Source organism: Aedes albopictus, chromosome 2, assembly GCF_035046485.1.
Source record: "Aedes albopictus strain Foshan chromosome 2, AalbF5, whole genome shotgun sequence".
NCBI lineage: Eukaryota > Metazoa > Arthropoda > Insecta > Diptera > Culicidae > Aedes > Aedes albopictus.
Genome location: NC_085137.1, coordinates 307040274 through 307064651, shown reverse-complemented (window position 1 = coordinate 307064651; position 24378 = coordinate 307040274). Strand labels below are relative to the sequence as shown.

Sequence of the window (24378 nt, the reverse complement as noted above, 5' to 3'; positions counted from 1 at the left end):
ATTTCTTGATTTGATTGAGTTGTGTTTTCCGTGTTGTGGTTGTTTTTCGTTTTAGTGAGTTTTTTTTTCTTCTTCGTTCTCCTTCTTTGATATGTATAGTAGCTATAGCGGTGTTTTGTCGTCCATTTGATTTGATTTGCCTTTTTTATTTGTCTTTCGATGGTTCACCTTTATGGGATGTGTTTGTTTCGATCATTTCTCGATAGCCGCGGTCTTTTCGATTTGTTTGTTCTCGGTTGCTTGAATAATGATTTTATTATTGCATGCGGTCGATGATATAATTATTTCTATTCAACTCAATGTTCTCTTCTTCCTTTTATCCAAGTTGTTACTATTATTTCTTAACCAAACTTTCAGATGTTGGCCATTTTTTCATAGTAGAGTAATACTAGTGTATCGTTTATATTATTGTAATTATCATCTCAATTATCAGATTTCATACTACCTATAGATGGCTTCATCTATTTCACATTGTACACGTCATTTTTGGAAAGCATTTTATTAACCATTTCGATACGGATGGATCATACTTTTTCATCTAATATGATTGTAGCTTGGTCGGATTTCAAGTGAAGCCGGAAACGAGGAGCATGGCTAAGAGCTTCTACATTTTTCACAAAATTGCAATTCGAAATTAAAATAAAACTTTGTGCTAAAGGAGTACTTGACTCTGGAATATTTTTATGGCGACGAAGGCACACGTCGAGTTTTTAAAAGTACAAATCTGAAACATCAAATTTCGCACCACGCTGGACTCAATGCAATCCATTATGTGGTTCCTTAGATTTGTGCTCTTGAAAATTTAAGGTGTGATTTCGTTTTATCTACTCCTTAATCTTACTAGCAAGTTAGCAGCTCATACAGATGCAACTTCTAATAGACTTCCTCCAAACATTTTCCGCTTTTAATGAACTGCTAGCGGGGTTTGACCAAAATCATAGGTTTCAATGAAAGAAAACTTTAAAAAATGGGTTATGATCGACGGGAAACAGCCGTTATTATTGTAACGTACATTCATAAAAGTAGCAGTGAAAGCCGATTTTCATACAAAATAGCCACTTTGACGTGCCGTTATTTTGTTCTCCCACAAACGATTGTGCTGTAAGTTTGACAGCGTTCGTTGAATATTGTTTTAATAAAATTTAAGAATTCAAGCACGTGGAGAAACGTTAGCAGGGTGTCTACAACTTGGAAAATTATGGAAAACTGGGAGTCCTCAGGGGATTTTATTTAACAGGGATAAACATGAAATACTCAGGGAATCTCTTGAAAACTCAGGCAAACCGATAAAATAAAACATTCGGTTGTATGAATAAAAAGTTGCGAACTTTACTACTTGTAGTATCTACTCAGAAGTAAAGTCTACATTTTTGGAATGAATGAGAAAGTATCAGCTTTTACTACACTATGTTTGTAGTAAACATACTATCAAAACCTTTATTTTACCGTAACGTTGTAGGTTATTACTGGAAGCTTGCGGTTCCGTGGAGAATTTTAAGATTCGTCGGTATGTTTTTTTCGAAAAAAACAATTGAGTCAAGAAGAACTCTGGATAGCCGTATTAGAGGAGCAAGAGGAGGCCTCTTAAATCTAGCAGATATTTCCGGAAAGCCAACGATTCCGATAAAATGCTGAAAATTCCATATTGACTCGGATGAATCTGGAAACTACTGTACCAGGATTCCATAAATTCCGTCAAAGTTCCTTCTCTCTTGGAATGCCTTCAGGGATTTTCTTCTTTTCGTACTTTTTCTCCTTCTTAAATTTCTTTCGGAGATCTTTTTTTTTTGAGATTTTACCCTAGAGGGCCCATATAGCCGAGGCGGTAAACGCACGGGTATTCAGCATGACCATGCTGAGGGTGACGGGTTCGATTCCCGGTCGGTCCAGGATCTTTTCGTAAAGGAAATTTCCTTGACTTCCTTGGGCATAGAGTATCTTCGTGCCTGCCAATATATACACATGCAAAATGGTCATTGGCAGAGGAAGCTCTCAGTTAATAACTGTGGAAGTGCTCATAGAACACTAAGCTGAGAAGCAGGCTTTGTCCCAGTGAGGACGTTACGCCAAGAAGAGGAGAGAGGACCCTAGAGGGCATTCATCTCAGTTTCGGAGATTATTCTGGTTTCCTACCGGCATTTTTCCAAAGTTCGAACAATTCTATCCGGGATTCTTCCTCGAGAAAAAGAAATTACAGGATTCCTAAATTCCGACCGATTTCTCCTGGAGGTATTCACGGGAATCCAACAGAACTTCTTACAGAGATTTTCCCGGTTTTACTTCCAGAGTACCTCGTGGTAATTTCCCGGAGCTTCTGCTCCGTTTTTCCCCAAGAAGTTATCCATGACTTATCGTGAGATCTCCACATGAGTTTTTCATAGGATATATCTCAAATGTTTTCGCGGAATTTCTCTCGGGCTTCCTTTTGAAGATTTTGCGCTATTCATTCCGGTGTTCTTCCTTGAATTTCCCAGAGAGTTTTGCTCGGAATTTCTCCCAGAGTATTTACTGAAATTATTCCTATGATTTCTACTGGAGCTCCTCCAAGGATTTCTTAAACAGATTTTCACGAATTTTCTGCAGGAGTTCCTCCCGGGATCTGTCCTGTAGTTTCTTCTGGAGATTTTCTTGAGCTTTTTACAAGAGTTTGTCCCTGAATTTCTAAAGCAGTTATAGCTAGTACATTTCCTAAAGGTTCTCGCAGTATTTCTCTTGAAGTTTCACCTAAGATTTGCCAAGGAATTCCTCCCGGGACTTCTCATAGATGATTCCTTCCTGTGTTGGCCCTTGAACGTCTCTCAGGGAGCTGTTGCTGACATCCCTAATTGAGCTTTTTCCAGGCTTTTCCTTGTAGTTGTTTACAGGATTTCTTGCAGTGATCCTCTTGAGATATTTTTTAACGGCTTTCTTGGGATTACACTCAGAGCTCTTTCCGTAATCTCTACAGTACAGGCAATTGTCCCGAGATTCTGGGTGCTCCTTTTGGAATTTCTTCGATAGTTTTTCTCGGAATGTCTCCTGGGCTGCCGTAATTGTGTAAACGTAAGTGCCATTTCAAATATCGGTATCTATATATCTGGTGAAATAAAAATACTGTGATATGTCTGCTACATTAGGATGCAAGATCTAGTGGTAACCTAGGATCAATGGAAGAAAGCATAGCGAACGATTAAGAGTTTGATGAATATTTTTCAAAAACTCATCAAAATGGTCAATGTCGATTACGTCACTTTGCAGAAGAACGGCAGTGGTATAACGTACGAAATTCCTTGCAAGAAATTTCTAAAAAAAAATCCGAAGGAATTCTGATGAAACATTAGCATTAGCATTAGCATTAAGCGAGTCGCACAAATTCGTAGGTGGTACAGTCCTAGACCGCTGTTATGAGGGTTGCCTCCTTCCCGTCCGAACCAAAGCACAAAGATTTGGGACTAATCTCTGACTCTTAGACAAGACTGACACAATCCTCCAATGGTCGAGCACTGTGCTGGCCACGTCCTTGCGACTGCTGAGGAATGGGAAAGGATGGTTAGTTTTGGACACCTATGAAAAATGTAGACAACTCTACGATCTCTCAGGCCTAGGTGTCACGGGAATTTGGGTGTTGTTAGTGGAAGGGTAAACTCCAAAGGAACGCTTGGTTAACGTTCAGGCACACCATTGTTAGACTGCTTCGAATCAGTTGTCTGTCCAATTCATCCTGGTTTCCTAGTCATCTTGTTGGCATTTGGTTGAGTTACTAGATTCTTCGGTTGATAATCTGAAATATAAAATAATATTAACATCGTACGTCAAATAAGCTACATAGGGTATTGGTTCCCTTATTAAGCATGTGGCTCCCATTTTCATCCTACGAAAAACAAGCGTTTGGAGCGCTGTTTGTTTTGTTTCTTATTTTTGTATTTTTTGTTAGAAGTGAGCACCCATGTAAACACAAAGAACGGAATCAATCGGTGCCGTAATCGCTTGTTTTCGAATAGGATGAATATGGGAGCGTGAGATTACTGATGGCACGCATACCCTATTAGTGATACGCTCGCCACAGTTACATATTTTTAAAATATTATTTATATCGTATGATACATTTACCTGAATCCTGCTGAAATAAAATGTTAATTAGCAGTACATTGAAACACAGATACTACAAAATACAAGGAAAAGAGCATCAAACTTTGATCTTGGAATATTTAAAAATACGGAAAATATCAAGATCAAAATTTGATTTGGTAGATCTTACACCGCAACGCACCATTCTAAGGTGATCTACCCACGTTACGGGGATGGAAGGAATTCTGATGAAACATTGCGATAAAATACGCAAAACGCTTTAAGGGAAATTTCGAGAGCCAACACACTTAGCAAAAATCACCGACTTCGGTAATATTTTACCGAAATCTCAACCGTTAAATTTTTTACCGGAGAAATTCGGTGACGTTTACCGAACTTCGTTAAAATTTGACAGATAAACGATAACATTTTACCGAAATTTGGTAATTTTTACAGAATTTCGTTAAAAAAACATTACCGAACGTTCAGCTGTTGAGATTTCGGTAAACATTACCGAACGCGGCTAGCTGTGAACTCAGAAGAAATCCAGAGACGAACCAGCCAAGGGCTGAAAGTCTCTCTAATAAAGACAAATCAATCAATCAATCAATCAGAAGAAATCCGGAGAAAAATTGGAACAATTTGGAAAATAGTTCTGACAATAATTCCAGCGGGAAATATTATGCATAACCTCTGAAAAATTCTGAAAAAAAAAAACAGAAGGACCTACGGGGGAAACACCGCGAGGATATCCAAGATAAATACCAGAAAGCTGTCAGAAGCCACTAAGAAAAAAATCTGATGGAACTTCGGATAAATTTTTGAAGGATCTCCAGGAACATTCCAACGAGAAACTCTGGAAGCATATCGAGGAAACCTCTGGAAAAAAATCTGAGAGGTCCTCCCTGTGAAAAACTCTTGCTGAAATACTGAGGACAACTCTTGTAGAAATCCCAGGACAATTCTCAATTCTCGGAAAATAAACTCGAGAGGAACTATTTATGGGAGCAAATCTGTAAAAAAATAACTTTGAATGTAAACTTGGGAGAATTTGAGAAAACCAGAAAAAATCCAGTGAACCTTCAGTAAAAATAACGTAGGATAAATCAAGGAGCTCTTCCTTGGATTTCTTCCTTGGCCGGGATTTTTTCTCGCTGGAAGTATTCTGTGAGAATCTGCGAAAGGAATTGAATAATTGAATAAAGGAATTGAATAAGAAATAATCATGGATCCAAATTCTAGAGAAATCTTGAGTTTCGGAACGAATTATGGACATCCAATCACATTTCTAAAAAAAATCTGATGGACTTCCTTATTTTTGAAAGAAAAAAAAGTTAGTAGGGGTTTGTGAAGAAATCATTAGAAAAAAATCCTGAAAAAATAAAATATCTGGATAAATCCTAGGAATAATTCAAAGGAGAATTTCTGGAGGAATACTATCAGGAGTTCCAGGAAGAATCCCAGCAGAAATTCCTGGAGGATTCCCAAGAGGAATTTCTTCAGGAATGCATAAAGGATTCGCAACAGAATTCTTCGGATAATTCACCAGAATAGGAAAAAGAAGAATCCCTTGAAAAAATCGTTGAGGTATCCTTAGAGAAACTCCTGGAGAAATCACAGACGGAGTTTCATAGAAAATGTTCTGGAAGAAATCGGCCAAGAAATACTGGGTAAATCCCAGCAGGAATTCCTTGAAAAATTATAAAAAGAATCCTTGGAATATCTCTGGAGGAATTCCTTAAGGAATCTTTGGTGAAATTGCTGGAGGTATTCTAGGAAGAATTCCCTACAGAATCTTACCAGGAAATCTCGGAGCAATTCTAGAAGGCATTTTCATAAGAATCCTAGTAGGAAAAACAGGAAGAATCCCAGCAGGAATAGCTGGATAAATCTTACGAGGTATTTATGGAGGAATCTAAAATTGTGATTCTGAGTGAAAAGCACTTTTTTCTTGTTCAGAAAATACTTCAACATCGGGTCAACAAGATGACAAAAATCGAAGATAGACTGTATAGTGAACCGTAGAGCACATAAGCAATGTGTTATAACTTATAACTATAAATTCGTTATAACTGTAGAAGTCGAAATGAACTTATATTTTCAGAGTTTGCCTCAATTCATTCCCAACCAAGAGTTATATGCAGTTTCAAACAACTTGGCCCACAAAAACCAACCATGAACTAAACCGAACAGGTGCACGCTAGCCGCTGCGAAGTCGTGTACGAAATTCGTGCAGTAATGGGTGCAAATGTCGCAATAATATGTAGACCTGTATCGTAGATTAATCGTTTTGGAATAGTATATTACGGAATGAAAGAAGATCAGGGATAATCTGAAATGCCCAATAAAACTATTTCTAATACAGTATCGGACAATAAAAATGCACCAGTTTTGGCAACAAAAAATGTTATAGCAAAAAACAGTTACGTCATATCATTATGGTGTCTTCGGAAAATATATTTCTTGTGATAATCAATAAATTTACTGAAAAGTTCAACATAATTTGACTTCAACATTTTTTTGTCTTGTCAAAATTCAACCTGTCTGCATATCTTGTAACAACAGTTGTTACTAAACTTTTTCAATAATTTAAAAAAATGGAAATGTTTTGTAGTTCGTCACAGAAAAAATAAAAAAATCGCTTAAGAAATCTAAAGTTGACAAGTGTGTATGGGAAAACGGCTTTGGTGCATTTTTATTGTCCGATACTGTACTTGGTGAGCTCGTTTCATATTACTTCCTCTATTTTTTCATTCAATGATTTAATTTTGTGTATGTCGAGCTTTGTCCTCGTCTGTTTTGGAACAAAACTGTAAATGTATTATCTCGTTTTATGTTTCATCGGCTTAAATAACAGAAAAATGGTCTCCTAAATTTCAAAACCGCTTTTAAGTCGCAGTCACATAAGGCTAAGTTCGACCCCTGTAGTTTTCTGTTCCATCTGCAGGTAAATTCAAGTTGAACTGAATAGTCCCCTATTTGGCCTTCCGTTTGCCATATAAAATGGTAACATTTTGTTAGCCGAACCACCAGCGCCATTCGGTTATTAGCACCACCAAAATGCGTCATTTTTTTAAAAATGAAACCGGCTCTCATGCTCATCATCATCATCCTCAGCCCCACCGAATCGGTCGGTCGGCCCAAATTGCACTACGATAAAAGTCGCCCCATCCCGTCAGACCTGTTTTGCCATATCCACTCTGTCAGTGAACGACTTTCTGTGGACGGTGTGTTGAATTCAGAGCTTCTCCCAACACTGTCATAAATTTTCACCCATTTAGCGCTTCCCTCATCCGCCCGGGATGGTGGTTTGTTGGTTGGTCTGGTGCTGGTGGTGGCGTTCTCTATGTCTCCAATTGATTGGCCGTAGCTCAGCCGAAGACGGACTCTAAACATCCCGCAGCAAAGAGACGACGAAGATAACGGTCAAGAAGAAAGGAAACTTGGTGTCGACTCGAAGAAACAATGACCCGGTGTGCTTGTTGCCATTTTGGGTTACTTTTCTTGTGCACCTTCATAATCTGTATCCAAATTTCAAAGATACTCACCTGACGAATAAATATATGCAGTAGCATTGTGCTTTTTTACTCAGAAATAAATCTGTTGAACTTTCGAAAAGTTTTGTTGACCGGACCGGATTCATGGAATAATACGTTTTCGAAAATCTGTTTTTTTTTCTTGTAAAATTCGCCAGAAACTTATGTCAATTAATCATTTGAAGAAATTGGAAAGTTAAAAAGTTTTAACTTAAACTCCTGAGAGTATTGCTAGCAGAGCCCGAGGAGAATTTCGACTCCGCTCATGAGTATGTATTCATAAGATGGTTACTAAATTTACGGTTTCCACAATCTGCCGGTTATGTTCCTCCCACTTTAGTTGACTTTTTTTTTTTTGCAGAAATCTTAGAAGTAAAGATAAGAGAGCACTTTATGAGTTATCCAGCTTATATGGGAGGTTCTTTTGGAGCCTTCTAAGCAGCTTCATTTTTAACAAATTATCTGAACTGTTCTAATCGTTTACTGTCAGATATAGCGGTCTAAGATGATTATGATGTATTTTTTTTTTCAAAATGAATGTAGAAACAACTAATAAGAACAATTCAGGCTTCCTCAAAACATCAACCAAGCTAAGCTACTGAAATAATCTTCTAGGAACTTGAAATTTTCGATCAAATTCTGGGGAGCATCTAAAGCAGCTTCCAAGCTGCTTCAGAGGATAACAATGAGCCTTGCTGGAACTTCTGTGTGAAGTTCCTACAAAGATCAGTGTTCGCTTTTTATTTAAGCTGCCAAAAAGTTGTGAACGGAACTTTTCTTGAAATTATGGAACTTCAAGTGTATTTCTTGGGAAGCGGATCTATTGATTATTTGTGTAGCTTTAGGTATGACCTGAAGACATCAAAATAATCAGCTTAATTACATACGAGACAACTGAGAAATTGTGGAAGTATTTTATTGGACGAGGCGCTTTGTACCTGTATCTGCGATTAGAAACGTTTGGATGATTGTATTTTGATTTGTATCATTTCAGAATTGATGTGATGAGAAAGATCATCCGCATATAAAAGTGGATGATCAGAGTATTTCGGTCGCACCCAAATGAGTCTGGTTTCCAAATTTGCGTTCCCCGAAGCGCAGAAACTCGACACCATTTGCCCTTTTTTATTCAGCGGAAATTGTTACCTTCTTAGTTCCATTTTTTTCCTGCATGTGTCGATCGTTCGTTAAAGAAGTTATTATTTGATTCGTTTTATGATTCTTCCATCTCGTGTCATCCGGCTGCTGACTAATTGATGGCTTACTAATTAATACCGTTGTCTTTCTCTACGTGATTTTCCGCAGATCAGCAGTATTCCTCCGGTGACAGAGCTTTTACTAGTGTGCGACACCAACAACAACAACGACGTCAGAACCGTTCTGGCGAAAAGGAACCTGCTGTCATCGTTGTCGTTCCCGAAGAAGAACTAGGAGAAGTAGATCGAGAAGCCCCTCCGCCAGCAGTCGTCCGATCGAGTGCGGTTGTAATTGACGGTGGACAATCGTTGCTGGCACCGTCTGTCATCTACGAAACGTCATCTTCATCATCAGCATCGACGTCGTTGCGCTATGATGGTGGACTAAGTTCTCATCGACAGAACCATTCGCACCAATCGAAAGCAGCGGCGGAATCAACGGCATTAGTTGCCATCGATTCAAGCAACAACAACAACAACGGTATTTTGCTGCAACGCCGCAGTCAACCTCAGCATCTGGTGGCTGCAACAAACTCTAGCTACAACCGGAGCCATCTGCAGCAGGCTGAAAATAGCAACAGTAGTAGTGGTCACATAAAATATCCACTACCTCCGCCTCCGCCACCACTGCAAAAGGCAACGACAGCAGCAGCAACAGCAGCAGTAGCAGCTCCGACCAAACGCAAGAGAGAAACAGGTAATTAGCATCATATTGCGCCCCTCCCCGGTCGCCTTGTGCGCGCTGGCTGTTGCCTTTTATCATATTACCTACATTAGCCTTTGGAGAACTTGAAAAGCGGCTTGAGCGCTGATTTTAATGTAAATCTCTGATATTTTATTAGTAGGGTTTCGTGTTACGGACTTTCTGTTACTCTTTAGCACCACACTCATTACGGTTTTACGCGGATTTATGTCGTACTTGGTCAACTGAAATTCAAGAATCATTCACGGGAGGGCTTAGAGAATTTAAACTGAGTTTTATGTTCTAACATTGAATTTTTTGGATAATCAAGGGGCCTGATTGTGTCTAGATTCGACTCCAGGTCGCTGGCAGCCATATGTACGTATTGTATTGAACATTTCTTAGATTATATTGGGCTTAGAATATTTTAGTGCTTGCCATTGATACCTGAATGCAAAAATTGTTTCCTAATTCTATAAAAAACATTGAATTTTGAACATATAGACAAAAATCTACGAGGAAGGGTAGGGGGGGGCTTAAGTCTACATTGTTCCAGCGCATTACTAGTGTTCCTATTATTCTGGCTGCCTCTCTGAGAACTATTGTATGTTTTCAATTTTCTCAAAAATAAAATAGCATGGAACAAGCTCACCAATTCATAAGCATCAATCCATGACCGAAAAAGGGATAAAAACCATCAGTTAGAAAAAAAAAATACTTTCAACAACACGAATGCGCACATGAGGAGCAAACATGGCTGCAAAAATGTTCAACACGAACTCATGTACTTGAACTCGTTGGAAATTTTTTACAGAAACATTAAATTATCGTCTATTTAAATAGAATAGGAAGGATGTTCAATGATTGAACTAAATCTTCTGTTTAACAATTGGTCGGGGTTCTACCATAGACTAAGGGGCTGTCCATTAATTACGTAAGGGTTTATGGGGCTAAATTTGTAGCATATAGCCTTAAGGATTTTGCTTCGGAAAAACGTTTTTAAACCAAAAAATAACCCGTTCGTAACTTACCAGGAATGTTAACAAAACACACGAGGAGCGGAATAGAGATTAGAAAAAAAATAGTAAGGAACTAGTTTCATAAATAAAATCTGCGCAAGCGGAGTAAAAGCGACCACCTCACATGGGGTAAGACGGCCACCCCCCAGTTCATAGAACAATATAGCTGCAACCCAATTCAATGAAAATTGTTAGTTAAAATATGACATTTCACATAAATATACTCATGTTGGCGGTGTTTGTGCTGCACATAACCAGAAACAACATTTTTGTGATAATAATGGGTGTTTGAGTATTCATATTTATAGTTACCCAATAAAAATAATAAATGGTAACCCTTGGACCTCTATGCTAACCAATTTTCCATGTGAAGGACTTAAGGGAGTCATATCTTACTTTTACGTAGGGAACATTTTTGATCACTTTTATTGAAAAAAATCGTGATGGTCCTTCTTACCCCTCTGGTGGGCCGTTTTACCCCGTCGTCAAAAATTGAAGTGCTTTTAAGTCACATTTTCAAAAGGCTCAAAATTATAAAAATTTCATCATCATGAATTGAAAGATAATTTTCTTGCATGCCCAATACTTTGAAAAATGATGTGCTGTGTTAAAACTTGTGTTATTCATTGTCAGTTTTAAGGTATGATTTTTTTTTGCTTAGGGTCTTTTGCCCGTCTTCCCCTACTCCTTCTACTAACTTGGTGGATCTGTAAGCTTTAACTGTTGAGTAGCTTAACGATTATCAGATTCTTGTTAGATTCATAGATTCACACAGCATGGGCGTTGATCATTTCTTCTGAGATTGAAAATATTCGTACGTCCCAACTCTTTGCAGGCTCCATGGCAGGATCTCTGCAATTTACAGCTGGTGCATTTCTAGCAAGATTTTTGATACCTAAGACCACGTACCCGAAGCAGGAAAGCAGAATATCAACCACAACAAGTAGAACAGTTTTTGAGTTTTAGCTTAATATTGAGTTTTACAACTTTTTAAAATATGGAATTAACTAAAATTCAAATATCTTGCGTTTTGTTCAACCAATTTTAAATCTTTTACCATAAATTAAGAGCTGATTATAATACCATTCGATCATCTGAATGCAGGTTTTGCTTCAGATTTATGAAGTTCAAGATCCCTCCCCCTGGATATTCGATCTTGACGCGATGGGAGCGCCAGTTATCCACCACCGCTTGGACTTTGAGCTAGATATATCTGGTTTACGAGTTTAGTGCAAGTGAAGAAATCGGCCGTAAGTGCTAATGGGAACCAAAGGAGTATCCGTTGTGTCAAAAACAAATTATAATTCAGCTTGCATAGACCTAATCTTTGGATTCTTTGAATTTTCTCAAATTTAACAGTAATTGTTAAATTTAACGTAACGCAAGAGTGGGTCATCACTTGAATCGATAGTACACAGGATAGGGGACGCTAGGATAAGTTGACTTACAGCCCTACAGATTAGGATATGTTTACAATTAAATTCATTTCAATTAGAAAATTATGGACTGTTCAGGTTAAGATAAACCTGTTGATTTTAGGAGTTTAAGTTAACAAATAATCATTATCATTTTTTTTACGCAAAAATCAGCTGACTGATCTTTTTTGTTTTTATATCTTAAACGGTATTATATCACAGACCAAAAAAGCAGGAATTCAGTTACATGTTTCTTACATGACGGTTGACAATATAAAGGGTTACGGTGGATATAATATTACTTCGGACTGAGATGATCACAGATACGTAGAAGACGACTAGCGAAATGACACATTATAGACTATATTTTGACATAAAGGGTTTGACTAATTTCTTTACAACATCGAATGGAAGTTCAAAAAGTGTTATCTAACACAGGGTGGCCACCGCACCGGGAAAAACGGGAAAACCGGGAAAAAGACAGGAATTCGGAACGACCGGGAAAAAAGCGGGAAAAAGTCGGGAATTTGGAATGATTACCGGGAAAATTGTTGTTAAGAGTAACTTGATGTGCATATAGGAATGTTTACACCTCATCGAAAATCTGCAAAATCAAAGCCAAACCAAAATACTCCTGGGATACTTCTACGAAATCCCAAGGAATTCGCCTGTGCAATCACTTTCTTTAAAATTTCCTTAAAACAGAACTTGGGATTCTTCAAGAAGTTTCTTCTAGAATTCCTCTAGGTTTTGGAATTCGATGAGATTTTTTCGAGGAAAGAGTTTCTTACATCTGAGATTTTTTCCAAAAGTTTATTTTTGGCTTAACCCGTGTCCTTTCTTAAATTTATTCTAGGTTTTTTTATTAGATAAGAAAATCATAACCACTAAACTGTGTTTTAATCAAGACAACCTAATGCAATTTATTCAAGAGTTCCTTTTAAGATTCATCAAGATTTTCTTCCCGCAATTGTAACAAGAGTTGCTCCAATCTTCAAAATTTTCTACGGGAATTCTTCCCAGATTTTTTCTTCGAAATCCCTCCAGAAAATGTTTCCTTTTCTTCCTGGAGCTTCCTCTGGGGTTTCCCTAGAATTTTCTTCTGGAATTTCTCCGAAAGCTTTTTTTTAGAAATTAATCGGAAGTTATTTGTGGGATTCTTTACAGAGTTTCTTCTGGTATTTCTCCAGGATATCATTCTGTTACTCATCCATCTCCACGAGTTCTTTGCACGATTTCTGCAGAAGAAAACTTCCAAGAGGTTTTGCTGAATTTTATCTTTATTTTATATTTGCTTTTGGAATTTCTCCAGTGTTTCTTACTGCGTTTCCTTCAAGAGTTCTTCTTGGGCACCCTCCAGGAGTTTGTTCAAAGAAACCTCCAGGAGTTGCTTATGAAAGTTGCTTTTGGAGTTGCTCCAGGAGTTGCTTTTGGGCATCCTTCAGAAGCTCCCTCTGCAAATCACCCAGGAGTTCCTTCTGGATGATCTCCCAAAATTTCTTACAAAAACTTTACGACAGCTATTTCTGGAAATACTCCAGAATCCTGAAAATCAAACTACTGCGGGAGTTTTGTAATCGAGAACTCTTCCAAAAGTTCCTTGGGAATCCTTCTAGACATGTGGGAGATTCTTTTGGGAATCCTTCAGGAGTTTCAGGAGAAATCCCTAGATTGAATTCATGATCCCAGACCAAAAGTTCTATTCCCTAATTGCCAACAGACTGACTAAAATCCTAAATTCCCTCCTAAAGGAACCTCTTCCAGAATAAATCCATTAACCCTCGAGCGATCGCGCTGTTGTGTTTTGTACAACACGTTGAAAAAATCTCGATTTTTGTGTTCAGTATTAGCGTGGTGGTGGCGGTGGTGGCCAACCGCGCTAGTTATGGACGGTTACGGAATCTAGAGAAATCCACAAAAGATATACAAGGTGAAATCGCTAACAGAAGTTACTGAAGAAATCCAAGATAGTATTTTTGGAGTAATCGAAAGATGAAATCTCGGACAAAACTTTGTAAGAATCTCCAGATGTAAGTTTTTGGGGGAATACTCTGTTGGACATCCTGGAGGAATCCCCGGAAACAACACCAATGAAGTTGCGTTAGAGCACCCGGATAATCGAGTGCAACCTTTGCTGATTCTATATGCACATCTTACCTATTATAGATCTGTCATAGTTAGCTACCACTTCTACACTTATTTTTTTTTTTAAAGTACAAGAAAATAAGTAAAATAATGAGTGAGGGATAGCTTGAATTATGCACTATTTGGAGCTGAATGAGTTGTAAATAATTGTGTAGCATACGCCTTTTATGTCATCATTGGTAGTTACTTCCATTTTTTTCATAGATGCATTACGTCAAGAATAATATTAAATTATAAATATCTAGTACATAGTATTCACAGCATTGCAAGTGTATTTTTACATGGTACTTAGGCGCTGTCCATAAACTACGTAGACTCATTTTGGGCCATCTCAGACCCCCCCTCCCCCTCCGAACACTTTCGTTCATACATTTTTTGAACTTTGTATGGAGCGTACACTTTCGCCAGACCCCCCCCCCCCCCCCCGTCCCCCTAAGAGTCTACGTAGTTTATGGACAGACCCTTATCATCCATATGATACGAAAATTGGGCGTTACCTACTAAAAAAATGTGCATTTGAAAAACCGGGAAAATTTCGGAAATCGTACCGGGAAAAAGACGGGAATTTCAAAATTGATATTTAGTGGCCACCCTGAACACTAATAGGGTAAGAAATCAAGCTTTGAACTAGTCAAATTGTAATCTTAATTTGAACCATTTCAAAATTCATTAAAACGACGTACTATTCAGGCAAATATTGTCCCGAAAAAGATGATAAACAGCTTTCCGTTATATAATCTGATAACATGGGCTTTAAAAGCATTGAAAAAAGCGTTTTTGTCATGGAAAACAGGCAATTGAAAAATCACTGTGATTTCACCCATTTCCCCCAACAGAAAGCACATTTTCGGTGCACTCGTACAGCTCATGCATTGTATCACACGCAATATGTGAACACGTCAAATGAAAGCTTATTTATCGTAGAATCGACCAACCGAATAATATTTCGCATTATTTGTCATAAAATTATCAAATTTAAATGATTCTTACTTGGAGAATGTTATCTTAAGTTGAACCATTTGTAATCTAAATTTGAACTAGTAAACGGGGGTGAGCTTCTAGTGTTGGCCTGTAGATTGCGCTAGTGGTTGCTTTGTTTACTCTTGGGAGATGAAAAAATCCAAATTTTGTTTCCAAATTCTTAAAAAATTTCGAACATTCTGAGTTGAGATTCCACTGCCTAATGAAAAATAGGTATGAGAATTAGCAGATTCATGTGATTTTTCATTGTTTTGCATGGAATTGGCTATTTTGTGAGTTGCTCGAGCTGCTGCCGCCAGTAGTTCAAATTAAGATTAAAATTGGTTCAAATTATGATTACGATGGTTCAAATTAAGATTAAAATCATTGTTGATGAAAAATCAAATATTTCAATGAAATTCGGTGCAAATACAAACTTTTTACCATTTAACAGAAAGCTTATACCCGTGGCTTTCATGTACATACGATTTTGCGGTAGTAAATTATTTCCATGTGGGAGAAAAAATCACTTAAAATTTGCACTGCTTCAGAAAGCCGCAATTTGGTTCAAATTTTGATTACCTACCCTATGAGAGTTATTTTGGGATGATGCTGGTGCTGTCAATGACTAACATCGGTTATTGACACTATTGGTAATCAGCTCGAAATAATTTTCAGAATTTATTGTAAAATAACTGAGGATATTATCTGATTATTGTTTGGGGAAGCTGTCAGAAAAACTAGTTGCCCATATCGGCTAAAAACGCTAGCTATTTTTTTCCTTCGCGTTTTCGAACTCAGGGCATGATTCTAAACCAAAAATGATCATCAGCATACCGAGTTCAAAAATGCTGTAGACTAGTGATATCAATCCCAGCGCCTGTTTTTCAGCCGAAAATGAATGACTGAAAGGTCGTTTCAGTTCCTCGATGTGAGAGAGTCCGAGAGCTCCATTCGCGAGCGACCCAACAAGGTCAATTCCCAATCATCCACACACTACTAATGCTGACAGGCCGTTCGTCTCAAGCGATGGCTTGTAAGAGTGAGTGCCCTATACGCTACCACGGGTGAAAACACTCAACTACAGAAAATTGAATGGAAATTCATCCCTGTCAGCTCTCGCTTTCAGCACGCTGCGTTGCGTGTGTGAGTTCCTATTTCATTTCGCTCCCGTGTTGCTGATCGGAAAACAACGATGACAGGAAAACCAAAATGCAGAAAATGAAAAAAAGCAAAATATCGCTATCATAAAGGCCTGTCGAAAATTTGCAGCCCTGCTCGCACCTACTTCGCTAACTCCTGAAACCTCTTCTTGGAATACCAGTGAAAGAAATCACATGGAATACCACTGAAACGCCTCTAAAACCTCGTGAAAACTCATGGAACGCCCCCGAAATCAATTGAAAATCTTCTGGAATGTCCCTGGGACTCCCTGAAACACTCATGAAACCCTATGGAACTTCCCCGAACGCCCCAGAAACCCCTTGGAATACCCGTGGAACGCTTCTAAACCCCCTGACACCTCATGGAATGTCTGTAAAGCACTTTGGAACGCTTATGAACTCCATAGAACGCTCTGGTTTAAAATAAGTGTTTTGTGTGTAGTGGAAAAGAACCGTGTAGCTTATGCTCAGTGGAAAAGAACTGTATAGCGTTTCCTAATACAGTGAACTGATGATGATTTCACACATTTCTTGTATTGTTTTTGTACAGAAACTAGTACAGAAACTAGTAGATATCGTATCTCAATTATTGGTAGGATTTCTTGTTTTAGGTGAACAGTATTCGGAAATTAATAAAATATTTGCTAGTAGCTCTTGTTCGTTCAGTATGGACATGAAGCATATATGAATACAGAAAAAATGTATATATTGCCGTTTTTAGTTGAGAAAACCTGAATTACTGCGCTGCCATAGTGCCGCTTCAAAGGATTTTCGTGGATTTGCTGGTGTTGATATTCTTCTTTGCGGCTTCGCACACGCGCACTCCCACTCTCACTCCTAACTATAACGGCGCCATTATTTAAAAGGTTACCCATCTCGTCCCGCACTCTTATCTCGGTGCAAAATCGGTCACTTTTCAAAACTGCTTCTCCAAAATCATGTTTTGTATTTTATGAACTTTTTTATTGACTTTTAGCATAGCTAACAAATCCGGAGTAATTCGCGAAAAGGGCGTAACTGACAAAGCAATAACAATGCGAAAACAATAATCAAATTTTGCTGATACAATTCCTATTTAGAAGAATTTCAGAGTAATTCAACATGAACAAGCTTAAATGACACAATTATGACACATTTTCTTAATTTTCTAAGAATTTAATACGAGTTTGATATTTTTTGCACTAAAATTGCATTTATTTTATTACGCCCGAATCGATACCCGATAGTGCTTAATACGCCCAATACTATGTGCCTGGAATCGATATCAGTTTCAGAATCGCCTTTTACAGTGGACTCTCCACATGTCGATGTTCTACATCTCGATATCTCTCCCTATCTCGATGGTTTGGTCGGTCCCTTCAGTCTGCATACATTTTACCTTTCTACATTTCGATATCTCCTTATCTCGATATCTCTCTATCTCGATGCGATCTCGTTCATTTTTGTTCTAGATTTTCTCTCCATATGTCGATGTACCCTTTTTTACAGATTGCTAGATCTCGTTTCTTAGGTGCAAAACATTCTGGGGAGGCGAAGTGACATCTGTTTGTTGACGGTTTTTCCTAGTTACGGACGATTTTTCAATCTAGTGTGCATTACAAATTGTTTCTTGAGTTTGATCTCTCCCTATCTCGATGGTCCAATCAATATCGAGATGTAGAGAGTCAACTGTACTATTTTTATGTTTTTGCCCGTGTAGCTGCCAGCTTAGAATAGCACTACGGACCACCTGTTCCGGGGGTATAAGTCCACCAAACAGGTAACCCCAATCCAAGGTGTCAGGCGACCCGTGCTGAGGGATGAATGGTTGAGGGGGTTTAAAAGATGCTCGATCTTTAACGGAGCCCGTAGCGTGGGTAGATCGCCTTTTTGGGTTGCGTTGCGGTGATAGATCTACCAATCCGAAATCTAGTATCGTCCTATTTTTCAATTTTGGAATATGTGTTCTGGTAATTCAAGGAATTATAGTATTTAGTCCTTACTACTGGTGTTTTGGAGACTTCCAGTTTTTGAATAAAACTGAGTTTATCAACTTTACTTTGCATATAGTTAAAAACAGACGGGCTTGGTGGTCTAGTGGCTACCGCTTCTGATTCGTATGCAGAAGGTCATGGGTTCAATCCCTGGCCCGTCCTTTTCATCCTACTTTGTATCTTTCTATCCACTTTCTCTCACTCTCTCTTCTCTACATATACAACTCATGTATATTCATATGTTCATAGCCATCGCTAGAACCAGAAACGAATTGAAAAAAGTCGTTTCCCTCTCTTCCAACTTCCACTCACAGCACAGTGTATATATAACGCCTATAAGTTATGCAACCAAAGCGTGCTGTGCCGCTTGACCTTATTCACCTTATTCACCACACAGTCTATCACGAACACTATAAATAACCCTATCCATGGATCGCATCACCGACCCAACGGTGACTCCCAGATCTTCCATCCTTTCCGTTTAACAAACACCCCAGTCCGTGCGGGTTGTGGGACGCAGAGTGCTCTCGGTCTCTAGTAGCAACAACCAGTACACTCTAACATTCCTTTCCCTTCCCAGCTGACTATAAGGACTTGGCCGGCGCCGTTATTGATCAAATATGCATGAGCTGCTAAAATTGCACTTTGAGAATAAGTGGAATGTCCCAGCCCCTTATTCAGTTGGATCGCAGTGCAACTGGTACCAGTTCAGATCAATCACGGAGGAGCAACCATTGACATGTATAGTCAGAATTGATCGTTTTTTTACTTTGCATATAGTTAAAAACCTCACCATCTGAGGCTAAACTCAATGCAAAGGAAATCAAATTGGGTTAGGGATCCATGCATGTACTAACTCTTCGAAGACTGGAAAGTGGTAGTACGCAAGGAACATACTAGAATCCTTATTACTGAACACATGTCCCCTTATTGGAATGATATTGCTGCTAATGTTAAAACCCGGGTCCTAAACTTCCTACTGGGGAGAATTTAGCTGTAAAACAAGGGTGATGCTAGGTTTCCGATGCATGGCAAATATCAGTACTCTTGTTTTGTTTTCTAAGAAATCAAAACAAAAACTGTATCAAAATCGATACTTTATTGCCCCTCAATGGCAATTGAGTAATGCGACATGCACTACACTAAGTATACGGATAATGTCACAATAGATCTAAAAACTGGTCGCAGTGACAAACCCGAACAGGAATAAAAAAAGAAAAAAATATGTTTTTGTTTTGTGCGACATAGAATGGAATTACGCCTTCCCCTCAATCCGTGATTTTCAATAGCTAGAAAAGTGATATCAAGGAAATAGTATGATTAGTTAAGGACAAACGTCTTGAAATCCCGCTTCAACTGTACATCAGAACTTCAAACGCACAAATCTCAAGAAGTAAGCTTCACACAACAGTGTGTTTCATTATTCTGTTCTTGCTCACTTGTAATAAGCTTAAAATGAGAAGATCAGGTGCGCTAGTTTTGTTTACGAAGAGATTTGTGCCCTCGAAATCGTGAGTAGGTGCCATTGTGGCGGCCATATTGGGATTCTAACAAGTCTGTCCTTAATAGGAAAATTTAGCATCTTTACACTTCTATAATCATTTAAATTATGTACATTTGGTCAGTTACGACCTTTTCGCGAATTTCTCAGGAAATGTATTGAAGAATACAGGACGAATACAAACTGTTACGATTTGTGTTTACAAATTTATGATGATTAATCCTTAGGTGACCATCTTGCTCCGCCTCACCATAAAACAGTGTGCTAACAGCTTTAGGGTGGGGCGGGGTAAAATGGGCCACCTAAGGATGAATTATCATAAATTTGTAAACACACATCGTAATAGTTTGCATTCATCCTCTATTTGACCAAAAAGAAACCAATGCGCAAACATCTTGTTTGACTTGATAGAATTTTCATTAGTGTCAAACTGATGTTCTTTGTACCAACTTTTCGAACCCTCTAAGCAGAATACCCTCTTCGAATGAGTGTAATCAGTTTCATACTTTTTAATTTCGCCCTATTTTGCTTGTCCTTTGACAGATACGCGTATTTTGACTACCACTTGTTATCTTGCTCAGTGGATAATTGACACTGAAGAAGATTACAAGTGGTAGTCGAAATACGCGTATTCGAAAACTGATGTTGTTTCTTGAGTTCTTTTCTTGTCAAACATTTGATCCTGTGTACTTCAGGTCTAATTCTTTTTCTGGATTTGGTCACACAATGTCTATCAGTTACAGACAGAGTTCACTAAGTTCCACTCGACTTGATTCTCCACTGGACACAAGAACAGATATTTATTGGTGAGCTCGTTCCACATTATTTCAAAATAACGAAGGAACTAATCACAATATTTTTATGCATGCAATTACAATTCAAAGATTTGTCATGTCACGTATCGGCTCGAATTACTTCGTGTTTCTTTTTTTTTGCTTACTTTTATTATAGTGACCCTTTAGATATTTGTTTCGCATTGTTATTAATTCTAGATGGAATCCCAAGAAAACTACTCTAAAAAGTTATAAGTTTGTAAATATTCACTCCTGTCTCCCTCCAGAGTGAATTCATTACTTCGCGCACGCATTTTTCGCGTTAAATCTTCATTGAGTCTCTCGCCGCCATCTCGTCCATCCATTTAAAACTTTAACGTCATACGTACCTATGGAAATAGGCTCTCAGTCTCAGCCGCAGCTCAGTCGGCGGCACCATTACCTATGCATCGCCGAGACCACTTGAGAGCTTGTGGTGGCCCCGTTTTCTACATAGGGTAGCTCTATCTGCCGTGCCGAGACCCGAGACTGACAAGCCTATGGCGCGTCTTCTCGACGACGCGACGGCCGGTGGTGTACTCATGCCATTTTGGGGCAATTGGCTTCTTATTGGCTGAGGTGCTTTACAAGTAAAAAAAAAACTGTGGCGGTTGATGTTAAAGCGCTGACTTTCCATCAGCAGGCACACGTCCAGAGTGCATTGCTTGGCAGGAGGCTCATTTATTGAAGATTTCCATATTTCTCTTTGCCATTGCTCTATCAATCGGCAATTGCATGGTGTCGAGGCTATTAGGAGAAGCGAATTACCTGCATGCATGGGGTTGCAAGAGAAGTAGATTCGTAAATTGAAGACTTATCTTGTTATCGATGTGTTGCGATCGCGGCTTGTGGAGGTAGTGGCATATGGAAGTTTATGACCGTTGATGGGTTTGGTTTCGAAATTTTTCACGACGGGTTTCAGTCCTTGGCAGTAAAAATGTGCAGTTGTATGTGTTTCGAAACCTTCTAGGTGTCGTATGGTTAGGAATTGCCAGCTTGTACTGTATAAAATAAGCCAGCTTTTCCAAGCAAGTTGCACAAAATACAACAACAGTTTCTAGGGGAATTCTTCTCCTGTGTCCCCGGTTGAAGATCACTTGGTAGAGGACATTGTCACTTAGTAGAGGACAATTATCGCATACAGTAAGATCAGTTTTCAGGACATATAACCAATGGTTATTAACCATGTACCTTTAATCAGACGCCTTGTATCCTTGTTGCAGAATAATTGATGCTACAGTTGCTTTGAATATATCGACTGATATGCATTCGACTTACGGAGTTCTTTTCGATTTCATGCTACAGATAACTTTTTTACTACTCCCTGCAATGATGGAACTTCGGTGTTGACACGGGTAATAATTTCCAAAGTGCTCGAATCAGTGTTTCAATGAATTGGTAGCATAGTATTTTACGTATTTACCATTCTTTAAGCAGTAGCACCAATCATCCTATGAATTCTCAAACCCACTGACCTTCAACCCAACATCTTGAACCACCGTGATTTCCTTTACCCCCATTCAACAACCTGTTTCCTGAATGTTGTACAGAAGCAAATGGATTGCAAAAAACTTCATTCAAACAAACGCAAATCTCATACGGATCTCCACATCACATCCCGAATTAGTTGCTGCTGGTGGAAAACCCAAACTGTGTACTGACCGACCTCCGCTCCGAGCGAAATTGTCTGTTGCTGTTGTTGGTGCGGGGTTTTCCTGTTGAATGGCTTTGCCAACCAAACAGTTTTCCGTAGCTACTGTTGTGGACGTCGTCGTCGTCGTCCTCGTTGTAGTCCAACTGGCGAGCAAATGACATTGATGAGCAACGTTCGGTTCGGTGATTGATGGTCTATTTATGAGGTTCGGGTATGAGGTGAGTTCGAGTGCTGCTGAGTCGTTGTTGCGTCGTGTGGGTGTGTGTGCCTAGAATCGAACGCACTGGGTCCACCATATTTGTTAATATTTAAATTTTTCGATGTTGTTCTTGGCTAGAGGGTTTTGTTGTGCAACCTTGGAATTAGGTTAGGCATCAGCAGAGAGGTGATTTTTTTTCTACGAAGGTTTGTTTTAGCTTGGTCTGGTCAGTGGCTGCCTGTGGAGTGCGAGTTATTGATGAATTATGTTTGCGCAGGGTACACATCATCTGTATGGTTAGGTACGGTTCCATTCTGAATACGGAGCGAATGGTTCGGTAGATGTAGGTGGACAGGTGGAACATGGCAAGGTAGTCAGGGTTTTAATTAGTTGTCAACGCGGAAAATAATCATTCGTTACGGGTGGTGCCTTATTTGAGTTCGGTAATCTTGTTATGGAGGCCTTCGATCATTAACCGATTGGTACACCATTCTTCTGCTGCATACTTTATAAGCCTATTGTATGAGGTGGATTAGAATTCTGAAAAAAAATCAAAGCATCTGTGGATTGAACTACAGTCAGGTTTTTTTTACGCGGGAGATACGTAGGGTAGGTAATCAAAATTTGAACCAAATTGCGGCTTTCTGAAGCAGTGCAAATTTTAGGTGATTTTTTCTCCCACATGGAAATAATTCACTACGGCAAAATCGTATGTACATGAAAGCCACGGGTATAAGCTTTCTGTTAAATGGTAGAAAGTTTGTATTTGCACCGAATTTCATTGAAATATTTGATTTTTCATCAACAATGATTTTAATCTTAATTTGAACCATCGTAATCATAATTTGAACCAATTTTAATCTTAATTTGAACTACTGGCGGCAGCAGCTCGAGCAACTCTCAAAACAGCCAATTCCATGCTAAACAATGAAAAATCACATGAATCTGCTAATTCTCATACCTATTTTTCATTAGGCAGTGGAATCTCAACTCAGAATGTTCGAAATTCTTTAGGAATTTGGAAACTAAATTTGGATTTTTTCATCCCTCAAGTGTAAACAAAGCAACCACTAGCGCAATCTACAGGCCAACACTAGAAGCTCACCCCCGTTTACTAGTTCAAATTTAGATTACAAATGGTTCAAGTTAAGATAACATTCTCCAAGTAAGAATCACTTAAATTTGATAATTTTATGACAAAAAATGCGGAATATTATTCGGTTGGTCGATTCTACGATAAATAAGCTTTCATTTGACGTGTTCACATATTGCGTGTGATACAATGCATGAGCTGTACGAGTGCACCGAAAATGTGCTTTCTCTGGAGGGAAATGGGTGAATTCACAGTAATTTTTCAATTGCCTGTTTTCCATGACAAAAACGTTTTTATCAATGCTTTTAAAGCCCATGTTATCAGGTTATATTACGGAAAGCTGTTTAACCCTCTACTTCCCATGGTTGCTCTAGAGCACCATCGATTTTCGACGAACTCCGGACAAACGGAATTAGATGAATATGATGCAATAATTTTTAGAATATGGTTATAACCTCACAAGGTTAACCCAACTGGCCAAGTTTGCAGGGGTTGACGGTATTAAAGTGAAGGAGTTTCATTTTGATTATTGTAATGTAGTGTTCTTTAGTGAAACATATCACCTTTTTAACACTTTAATGCGCCTCCAACGGTTCATCACGAACCGGCTGCTGCAGATGGAGTATGGCTGATCATATGCATCAGACATGCTCGATAAACATGGAGGATCCGCCAGGGCTCATTAGAGTCTATTCCCAAGCAATAATTCCAAGTCTATTGGATTTGAGAAGGTTTTGATGATCGTTACAAATCCTAATAAAAGTATTATAGGATTTGTGACAGATTTTGGAACCTTTTACAGCCAGCTGACTTCAAAATGTTATTTGGGCTCTATTTCCCACGTTTCTCGGTTGATTTTGATTAGTAATTTATTAAATGTCATAATCGCTTTTTCGAATTTTTAGAATGTTAGTTGGCCATATTTTCTTTAAATAAAGCAATTAAAATCGACCGAAGAATTAATGGGAAGGAGATTTGCAGCA

At 38.6% G+C, this 24378-nt stretch overlaps 1 protein-coding gene across 3 annotated transcripts in view; it reads left to right on the top strand.

The window, feature by feature from the left end:
* LOC109428701 (homeodomain-interacting protein kinase 2) overlaps positions 1 to 24378 on the top strand; it is a 281932-nt gene that overhangs the window by 17282 nt on the left and 240272 nt on the right. For all 3 annotated transcript variants that reach the window (XM_029879765.2, XM_019704513.3, XM_062852197.1), the window contains one exon: positions 8889 to 9476. In XM_029879765.2, coding sequence (XP_029735625.2) covers positions 8889 to 9476 — 588 coding nt within the window. The remainder of the gene's footprint in view (positions 1 to 8888; positions 9477 to 24378) is intronic.